Source organism: Malaclemys terrapin, chromosome 3 (assembly GCF_027887155.1).
Source record: "Malaclemys terrapin pileata isolate rMalTer1 chromosome 3, rMalTer1.hap1, whole genome shotgun sequence".
Lineage (NCBI taxonomy): Eukaryota > Metazoa > Chordata > Testudines > Emydidae > Malaclemys > Malaclemys terrapin.
The window spans coordinates 92,201,126-92,212,453 of NC_071507.1; the positions used below are offsets into that span (position 1 = coordinate 92,201,126).

Sequence of the window (11,328 nt, forward strand, 5' to 3'; positions counted from 1 at the left end):
TTTTTCACTATGATTGGACTTCAATTACTGTAGTTGCTATTTATATTATTTATTATCGGTATTACTATAACACCTACAAGCCCTAGTCTTGGACCAGAACCCCATCAGAATTTTTATTTTAAAGTCTGGTTATGGGCTTTATTAGCCAGGCAAAATAGGAGTATACTATTAAAAACACCACAAGGTAAATTTTTGTATAAAAATATTTCACTATATTTACATATTGCAGTAAAATATATTTGAGCTATATGTACAATCAGCCAAAATCCCAGAGATCTCTATTGTGCAATACTAGCTCTGGCTGATTAACAGAAATTTAATTTACACCATGCATGAGGCTGAGATCACAAATCATACAATACACATTAATTTCATGTTTTAAAGCAGAGAGAAAAAATGATGCTTAAAAGAAAGTGATTGCATACATACCTCTTCATTGGTAATAGACTATCCTGTTTTTTACATGTGGAAATTAATGCTTTTATAATTTAAAAATTAAAAGATCCTTTAAAAAAAATCTTTAAAATACTCAAATTTGCATGATTTTCTAACACTTAAAATCAGATTCTACATAGAATGTTAAAGGGGGGGACAAGCTTCAAATTATTAATAGTAAAAGGTTATAAAAGCAAATCTTGTTAAGGGATGCAGCTAAGCAATATACAGTCAAGAATTATCACTCAAAATAAACAAAATATTCCCCAAACGTATCTCTTTACACTTGTTTTTCATAGCATCTAAATCAGCAGTTTATCTGTATCACTGAATTATTCCATTCTCTACAAGGTAAGAAAGCAGCTTGCCTGTATATACTGCCTCTGTGTGTTATCTATATGCATTCCATTTGAATCCAATTTCCTTGCATTACCTCTGCCCAGGTCAGGGATGAATGGCTGTCAAATTCCCTGAGGAATAAAAAGAAAAACCCTTTCTTCCTGAGGCAGCAAGTTTCAATTCACAGAGCACATGGCTAATCTACATATGTGAAGGTCATGGCACTTCAGTCAAAGAGGTTAAGAATGGAACAGTTCACGTAAGGGGCTGTCTTAAACATCTTGGCGTGGTGCCCAACAAGTGAAATTGTTGAAAAGCAATAGATAGCTTCTGGCAGCAGTGAGGGGGAAAATATTTTGATCATGTGATGCCATACAAACTAACTAGTTTGCTTCATGTGTGAAACTTTTATGCACAGTACAAAATACCAAATTTGGAATCAACTCCAGATTCCAGCCTACTTTCTTTGGCTATATTACCTACTTGTGGAAAAAATATGAACTGTATTTAGCATTATTTTAGGATACAAATTCCTGAAGCCAGGAATATAAAAAAATATATATATTAACAGTACATATAACAAACCTTTACAGCCAAGTGACTATTAACTATATATTACTGGAAGATTTCATCTCCACCAAACATAGGAAAGTAAGAAACTATTTATGCCACAGAAATCTACTGCATCTTTTCATTTATTAGCAGAACTATAAAATTAAATTAAATCTGGCAAGCAAAATTAATTTTTCATTGCTAGTACTCTACTAAAGTTTGCTCAACTCCAGTGCCAAATATATTTATTTTTCACAGGTTATGCAAAGTAATTTTGTATTTGAGACTGCCATAAAGGCAGAATTATTTATCTCCCCCATTCACGTTGAAAATAAATAATAAAAAAAAAAAAAACACCATAAAAGGACCTATTATACTACCTATTTTTACTCAGGAGCTTTGCTTGGGTAAGGAGTAGTGAGTAGGATCAGAAAAACAGGAGAATCATTTTCTGCAAACAACCTTGATTGAAGGTAAAGTAAAGCCTCAGTACTTAGTATTTTATATAAACAAAGAAGACTCAAATGTTCACAATTGTTACACATGAAATACACAATTCCATCCATATTTCCATTTGAATCAAGGTTTTGAATAAAACCAGAAAATTCCTTAAACGCAACAAACCTCTTTATCTCCATTTTTAACCTTAAAAAAATACAATTTAGGTACTACAACTCAGTCTTGTTTTCAAAAGAAAATTTCAGAGCTGATGTTTCAGTACCTCACTTACAAATAAATTAGTCTGACAATCTAATTAACTAATACAATCAATTTATGTTTAACAACTGGTCCCAGATCCTTTCCAAGAAAGGAAAGCGTCCAGTCCCCAACCCGTCTTCTTTCTCTTGTTGCAAAATATGACAACTGGCTGGTTGGATTAAGCTAATATACAACTGAATAATATTTTACATTTAAATATCACTTTTTATTCAAGGAACTCAAAGCACTTCACAAAAGCATCAATATTCTCTTTTTATACCTGGGGAAACTGAGGCACACTGATGTTAAACCAATTCTCCTAACACAGTCAGTGGAGAGTTGCAATAGAATTCAGGATTCCTGACTCCATCTCTATTTAATGCCAGCTTTCTAAAGCTACACAACTTATTCAAAATGGCCAAATTCACTTCTCGTGTAAATCAGCACTATTCTACTAACGTCAATGGGAATTGCACTGGTTGATGCCAACAATAAATTGGCTATAGCCACATGGGGACTAGAACTGTAATAACACAACCGCATGTTTTAAAATGGTGATCGCTTGCAGGGTTTTTCTAACCTGATTTTCCTTATCTCCTCACACCAAGAGCCATATCAAAACTGTATTTAAAGGGTCTTTCTGCACAGACCAGTCTATAATTGTTATAACAATCCAATCCCCTCCGTCTCATAACTTAATTCAGTCTTCTTTAAGATGGGACCAAATAGAGTTTTTAGCTGGACTTTACAGGGCAATTAGATTGATTCAACAACAATTATGTAATGGTTCTAATACTTATGTTCACAAGCAAAATTATATAATAATACAAATCCCCAAAATGATAGATATGCTTTTGCATAAGAAGGTCCTTAAACACAATTCAGACACAGTTCTCAGAAAAAAAAAATCCTGTACTCGATGATTAAGTGAAATGGACTACTACTCTACTAGGCAGAGACAGGGGTGCAGAAAAAAAGGGCAGCAATTAATTTCTGTGCTCAAAACCCTGCTTAACAAGTCCAGAAGCAAAAGTTTATCTGACCAGTAATGCCCAAATTAGAGAGAATGGAAAGTGGTAAATGGGTTGCATCCTTCTATAGACATTCAATCTTCCTTAACTAACAGCTGCTGCCAAAATCACTATGCTTTAAGTGCAAGATGCTACATGAAGGGATCAGCATTTGGTGTAAACTCTGCACTGAATACAGGTCCCCTCGAATATTTGGGGAACCAAGAACTAAATTCATATCACAGATTAGACTTTCTGTACAGAAATTTAGTAGTAGCCACACCGCAGCTATTATCTCTGGGTTTGGTACTGGATAAAATAGCTGGCATTTCCAGAGCACAAAGAGGCCAAACAAAGATTTAACAAGAATTTTGATGAAGATGTAAAGGTAAAACCCTTGTACACTGTCTCCCGGACAGTGACTCTGTGCAAGACGGGTTCACACTTTTCTAAACATCTGCAGATAATCAAGGATCTTTAAACAGAAGATACAAAGTTTGTTGGACGGAAAGGTGCCTAAGGTGCTGTGTTCCTGCGCTAAGTGAAGCTGCCATGTGAAGACGGCTGCTTAAAGAAGACATAATAACCACAATTAGTATATACAAAAAGCTGGCACCTCTAAAGTTAGAGTTGAAGGCAGAGGGGGGAAAAAAGGAAAACTCATCTGCATCTCATCTTAAAAAGTGAGATGGCTGTGGATGTAGTTAGGTGCTTCAAGATTTTCTTGTATATCCTCATTAAATAAAAACCTCCCTTTGAAAAGACATATATTGTCTGGGACATAAAGCTCTGTGTGTCGGGCTTTTTATCAAACTCCAAGTTACAGCACATGTAACATCAATTAAAAGTGTGATTTTACTCTAAAAAGTAACTTGCAAGATGGCATTATGGGGTACTGTGTACACTATCTCTCACTGATTTCTGAATCAAGTTTGTTCAGCTTACACTTTATTTACAATAAACTCTCCATGAACTATGAAAGATATTCAGGATTCTTTCCGCTTTTTACATCATTAGAAATGGAAGTTCTATAGTCCAAACTAAGCCCTCAGGATACACCTGTTCAACCCAAATTTCCTCAGATTTTGCCCTCAGTGACACCCATACAAAGGCTAAGGTTTTGCGCAGATATCAGTAAGGGCATAATCTTAAAACAGTGCAAGACAGACAACTGATGTACACACATTATTATTATTTAGAATTCAAGATGACTATACAGACATGAAGTCATTTTCTTTTCCTGTTGCCCGAATAATGTCTGTGAAGACATACCACACTGAAGCTTGATACCCGCATTATTTTTAGATCAGTTTTCAAAATAAATTTGAAAACCACCAAGGTACATTGGCAATTTAAGTTTTAATTCATTTAGGGCCTCACCCAATCCTACCAAAAAAATTATTTAGTACTATGTAAATTCCCTCCCACCCCCAAATCTGAATATTGTAAACAATACAATGCTGAAACATATTCTGGCAAGTTAGCCTACCACATCTAAATACTACTGGGAGCTGAAATCCTCCAGCCTTGAGCATGCATGCACAGTGAGCGTAGTAACACTGCTTTACATATCTACAGAGAATCTTTAAAGCCTCCTGATAAATGGCACATTTTAAAAGGATATTGAAATGCAAGACTGTACCCATGTCCTAACAAGCTGAGGACAGTTATGTGGACTGAAGTATAAATAAAATACTGTCACTTAAAATATTACTGGTGAGAATTTCAGGATACCCATACTTGATTTTATATTCTTTGCAGGTACAATAGCAAAAGAAAGAAAAATATAACTTTAAATTATCATTCAAACTTATTTTAGTCTTTAGAATTAATCTAGTTTTAACTTACTTTTTTAAAAACATTGTGTTTCAAATGAGAATGTCAGGTAACCTATGTTTGACCATCAACAATCAATCCAGTTGGCAATCTCAAAAAAATTAATTATATGTGCATCCAGGAATAAAAATACAGCAACAGTATAAACGTATTAGCTTTCTTTCCCACAGACTTGGATCAAAATGACAGAAACACATTAATTGACTATTCAGTTGTACAAGTCTAATGTGAAGGAGGAGGTAATAATATAGTATACTGGTATGCACCACTTTTATTTATCGTACCTCATACACAGAGTCCTGTTCTTCAATTTGCAAGCATAATGACCACTACAGAAACCAGTAAGTGAACACCAAACCACAAGTGTCAAATATATAATCACAGTACAAAAGAGATGCTACTAATTCACACTACTGCTCTCTGCTATTTCTAGGTAGAGAATGTATAACAGCAAACTGTTTGCAAATAAACACATAGGCAGAAAGAAAGTCTATTCTCCCATTAATGTACTGAGAATCTATGCACCACACTGACAATTGTCTAACAGCCCCCAGACACAGGGCCCAATCCTGCAGTCCTTACTCAGACAACACTCCCCTTTAAAGGCAATGCAACTGGCATACGAAGAGATGCAGACTCAGGCCCATTTTGAGTTTATGGGAAAAATAATTCCCATAGAAAGAGAAACTATTAATTTTCAAACAAACAAATCAGCTGTTCCTCTGCATTGATTTTTTCCTAACAACTGGTAAATATCAAGTGCAACCCAGATAATACTGAAAAGGCCAAGTTCTCTCTCTCTCGATATATATACACACACACACACACACATTATTTTTATATAGACACAGAGAGAGAAAGCGAGTGCAGAACTTGTGTGTGTGGTGCGTGTCTCACACACACACACACACCCCTGAAATGAAATTCAAAATATAGAATAAATAGGGTCATCTGACTACAAATTTGAGTTATATTTTCAATAAACTGGGCAATACTTAAACAAATGGCTTATAAGATTTCATCACTCCCCCTTAACTGTGATACCATAGAACTTACTATTCATAACCAATTAATTTTGCACTAACAGTATCCGGTAGCTTTGAATATCTGTGCTTCTTCCCTTCTTCTGCAGTGAGAGGCCTGTTCTTCAAGCTGCATGTCTCATCTCTGTTTCAGGCAAGTAGATTAAATGAAGCAGAAGCAAAATTTCCTTAAATGATTTAATAGGTTAGACAGGCGGACATTTCAGCTCGTAGTGGGAATCTATTGCCCTGGACACTAAGAAAAGTACCTTCCTACAGGCAATAATGTCCTCATCATGCCGCTTCAGGTATTGTAGCCATTGTTCACAAAGCAATAGTTTATATATGTTTAGAGTCAAATCATCATTAGCATACTGACACTCTCACATATTAGTAGTGTACACATATATGCAGCAAAGTATTAAAAAAAATCAAAGAAACACTACACTCAAATGCTACAGGAAAGGTTCAATTTCTCACTTATTTAAAAAAATGTACAAATTTCTACACCCACTGAAATAAGGTACCAATAGAATTAAAGATATATAAAAAGAAATAACTACCAGCAACTAAAATCATTATTTTCTACTCAGTATAATCTATTTTCCTTTAAAAAAAAAATTAAAACCAGCAAATTTTCTTTTACCATCAGGCCAGATGATACACACAGTAAAACTGTAATTAAAAAGGAACAAAAATATTCCTGATGAATGACTTCTCTTTATTACAAATATTATAGGAAATATCAAAGGACAGTACCTTGGTGCACTGTGTCTTATAAATCACAACCTACATATATATCATATAATACCAAAACGAAACAAATAATGTGTAACTGTGGAACAAGACATAGACCCATAAATATAAAAAGTATTAACAAGGGTCATACTGATGACATAATGAATTTAGTCTTAATTATGATAAAAAAAAATCTTGTACAATTTCTGCCATAAAAAAAAAATCACACTCAGAAGTAAAATGTGCCTACATCTGTCCCAATACATTTTTACTAGCTTTTAAAGCTGTAAATTTTAAACTACCTATGTTTAAAAATAAGCTGACAATGCAAACCTTGTTTAATTAACTGTGAAAGGTTATGCATATGAAGCTTCATTATTTTATGGTTCCTTATGACCCTTTTACCAGTCCAAATTAAAAAAGGGAAAAAATTAACATTCATGAAATTCTTATTTCCCCATCTGAAATAGCAAGGGAAAAAACACAATAGAAAGTAAAACACTGCAGTAATGGTCTGTAGACAAAAGACAAACATTTTCAGTCTGTCCAAGGTTCACATTATTAAGGTCAGTCCATCATTCACTACAAAAACCAATATCTGCTCTAGGACATGCTCATTTTAAAATTTCTTTTACAGTAAAATACAACAACTGACTAGTGTCGCAAAAAGCATACACCTGTACTTATTTCTATTCGTCCTAATTCTTCAAACCTATTAAAAGACTTCACAGTTATTAGAAACAAAATTTTGAAGGAAAATTTTACTTTCCTATGGAGAATTCAAGCATAAGCTCACTATGTATTTGTATACAAAAATAATTAGATTAAATATTATTCCTGATATATCTTTCCACCCAAACAATTCAAATGTAAAACAGATTTTTTTTAAGTATCTGGATTCATAACAGTGATATAAAAATCACTGATAGTTTGAATGGTTTCTTCTCCCTTTTTTATAATCTGCTATTATGTTCATATACAGGGTGCCACAAATAAATAAAAAACCCAACCTACAAACACAGGGCTATGACCACTGTAAATATTAGACACAGAAATAAACTGAGAACGTAGGATGATCTTTAAATTAAGATTAAATCACAAAAATATCTAGTTTCCTTTCGTAAGTAGCACAATTTTACATTAAAATATGTTTAGTAAGAGGCATAAAGGTTCAAATAAATACCACTTGAAATTACTGAATCCTCATCCAAGCCATGCTATTATATTTTTGTCTGCAAGTCTGATTTGCTATAAAAATAAAGGCATATTAAAGCTAAAATCAACACCCAGAAAAACCATCACCTAACAGAATTAAAAAAATAAATAAGATGCCACTGGCTTTTCACTATACTGTTCACAAGCATAATTTTTGATGAGGCACATGAAACCTCCACTGTATAAATATGGTTGCTCATTGTTTCAGCTTCTTCTAACAATGTTTAACTTTTGCATCTGCGAGCGATACTGCTCAGTTATTATTTGTGGCAAGAATTTTTGTGACTGTACTGCTCAGCACTTCTATTTACATCAGCAGTGCTAAATGCCCAATGGTGAGAGAGGAGCCAATCAGATGGCAGATTAGATGTCAACTCAGAGGCAGCTGTCTGGAGACTATTACAGCCAGTTTACCTCCACAATTCAAATTCCAAACCTTGCAAAGGAGATCAAGTCACTCTTTAGGCTCAGACTGCTAGCAAGAAACGTGGAGTACAGACCATTTCCTAACCAGCCCCTATAACTTTGACAATGGCACACAAGCAATCTACATAAACATAATCCAACAATGATCTGATATCGATTTGTAATTTATTGGATTTAATTTATCAGGGACCTGTACATTAATCAAAACAAGAAGAGTTCTCAATATCTGGATCTGTTTATTTAAAGGACTCTTCCAGTCTCTTCATCAAAGTATGAATTATTTCAAAATAGAAATAATAATATTTGTGCATCATATTAACTTTAAACATAACACTTATTTACATCTCATTCTCGTTTGGATGTTTGGGGCAAGTATACAAGAAGAATGAGGTATCTAATGCACCTCAACGCCTATTAAATGAATCTTCACGATTATGGCACTCACACTTCAAATAGCAAAAGCAACCTGACTGCATTTTTGCTGGATTTCACCACAGTATCTTCATCGGCAAAACACTAATTTGCTAAAAGGGTATCAAAGTTATCTGCTCTGTCTACAAAAATTCTAACAGAGGGCAGTCAACATTATTTTCCAGAATCTGACAGTGTAGCTACAAAAGCAGCTCCTCCTCCCTCCTCACCCCAAACTGCTTTTCCTCGGGGCCTTGTATCTTCAAATCTCTATTTCAAACTGGAGGAAAACTTTATGCTGTTCAATTGTGTAACCGAATAGTGTAATTTTGTACAGTGAAACCGTCTGTTGGATGCCTCCAATCTAATCAGTCGGACACTGTGCCTTACCAAACCCTGTTATGGAGGCAGCAAGTAGTTTAGATGGCCCAGGGGGAAAAAGTAAATTGGAGAGAGACTAGGCTCTAGACCCACGTTTAAAATATACAGGGGGGGACCTTTGGTGGTTACCTGGGTTCTGTTGATGGTCTGACCAGTGCTTCCAGGACTCATAGCTGGATGAGCTCTTTGTTGTGCTGCTGCCCAGGCTGGGTTTGCAGATCCATACTGGGAGCCCATGTCTTTGCCCATGCCCATGCCCATGCCCGCTGCTGCCTGCTGGCTTCCTGGGGCTGCCGTCGCTGCCTGGGGTTGTGGCTGCTGCTGTGGTGGGGCACTGGGGTTGCTGTAATCAGGGTAGCTGCTGCCATAGCTCCTCATCATGGGGCTGGGGGAAGTGAGCAGCTGGTTCAAGGTAGGGGTGGCCCCGGACGGGTGCTGGTTCTGCCCGGAAAATCTCTGAAAGCCTCCAGCCCCAGAAGTCGCAGCAGCCTTGCCAAGGCTGGCCCCTCCACCTGGGCCCATCATCATGGTGCTGCCCTGCTGCCTGGGGGAGCTCAGCACCCCGTAGCCAGAGGACGAGCCCCCATAGCCGCTTCCTCCGGCTCCTGATGCAGCCGCGGCGGCTGCCGCCGCCGCTCCCACTCCTCCTGCTGCGGCGCCGCCGGGCCGGCCGTAGCCGGGGTAGTGGTTGTACTGGCTGTTGGGGTAACCGTCGTGGGAGTTCTGCAGGGGGTCCATGCTGTTGGGGGCCGCCGTGGGGTGCATCAGCCCCATCCCGGGGCTTTGTTGTCCGCCATGTTGATCAAAGCAAGGCCCGGCTCGGCTCGCTGTAGCGCTGCTGGCAGGGGCAGGGTTGCCGTAATAGCTATTAAACTCCGAGACACCCACCGCGGAGGGGCCGCCGCCTCCCCCACTCCCGCCGCCGCCGCTGCTGCTACTACTGCCGCTGCCGCTCCCAGCGCTTTGGGGCTGCTGCTGCTGCTGTCCGCCCAAAGGTCCCAGGCTGGGGTGATCGTAGCGGCCGCCGATCTGCTCGCCCATTTTGCTGGGCAGCTCTTCCTCCTCGCCCCCTTTATTCAGCATTTGCTGCGGCGGCGGCGGGGGCTCGGCCTGATTTCCCAAAACACTGTCTTTTCCTCCATGTTGCTGCTGCTCCATGTCTGCACTGGGCTGAGCAGCGCCGCCACCGCCGTTGTTGTTGTTGCTGCTGCCGCCGCCGAGGCTGTTGTTATTCTGCATCGGATGGTGCTGAGGCGGCGGCTGCTGCTGCTGGAATTGATTTAGTTGCTGCTGTAGTGCATGGTGGTGGTGGTGCTGGTGGTGGGCATGGTGGTGGTGGGCATGGTGATGAGGGTGGTGGGCATGGTGGTGGGGAGGTGCAGCAGGGTGATCGCCTCCAACGTTTTTCAGTTTGTGGTTGGGGAGCAGCCCCGTCTCCATGGCCGAGCCCGGGTTGGAGGAGGAGGAGGAAGAAGAAGACGGTAACCCCGATGAGCTTCCACCTTCTTTCAGAGACGACTCCGAAGAGGAGCTGCTGCTACTGCTGGTGTTAGCGTTGTTGTTGTTATTACCGGTAGCAGCAGCAGAAGTTGCATTATTGGCCATGTTCAGTTCATTATGGTGGTGCAGGAGATGGTGATCTACATTATTCAGGCTGCTGCTGTTAGTCCCATCTCCGACCCCCAGCATGGAGCCCGGTCCAGGTCCCCCGGTGGCTGCGGCCGCTGCTCCCCCCGAGCTGAGATCCTGGCTCAAGTTGCCCGGCAAACTCGGGGTTTTGCCCTTGTTGTTCTTCGCACCCGCCGGAGCCGCTGCTACTTGCGCGGCCATGATCATTGCAACATTGCCAGTCCGAACGAAAAAATCCAACACCCACCCTCAAAAATAAAATAAAATAAAAGCGAAACGGGGGGGGAGGGGCACAGAAAGGGAGCGGGGCAAAAAGAGAAACGGGGGAAAATAAACTTATTTGAATAAACAGCAACCTCTCCTGATCATTCAACACAAAAAAAATATATAAAAATTCCCCTCCCCAAGTCCGTGATTGAGATTAGAAACGGTAAGAATGCCTTACGGTCTGTGCCTGTTCCTGCTGTGTGATTTCATGTTGAAAGTTTTTTGTTCAGGTTTAAATGAAACTTTTTTTTCTTTTCCTCTCTAACCCGGATATGGGTAAATACACGTCTGACTGAGCCTATCTGGCCCAGCATGGCATGAGAGAGAGAGCGAGCTCTAACAACTATTATCCACTTCTCTCTGATTAC

The 11,328-nt window shown here is 39.0% G+C and overlaps 1 protein-coding gene across 10 annotated transcripts in view; it reads right to left on the reverse strand.

The window, feature by feature from the left end:
- ARID1B (AT-rich interaction domain 1B) overlaps nucleotides 1–11,251 on the reverse strand; it is a 402,274-nt gene extending 391,023 nt beyond the window's left edge. For all 10 annotated transcript variants that reach the window (XM_054022819.1, XM_054022823.1, XM_054022822.1 and 7 more), the window contains exon 1: nucleotides 9,194–11,251. In XM_054022819.1, coding sequence (XP_053878794.1) covers nucleotides 9,194–10,900 — 1,707 coding nt within the window. In that variant the 5' untranslated portion in view covers nucleotides 10,901–11,251. The remainder of the gene's footprint in view (nucleotides 1–9,193) is intronic.
- Nucleotides 11,252–11,328: the final 77 nt, after the last annotated feature.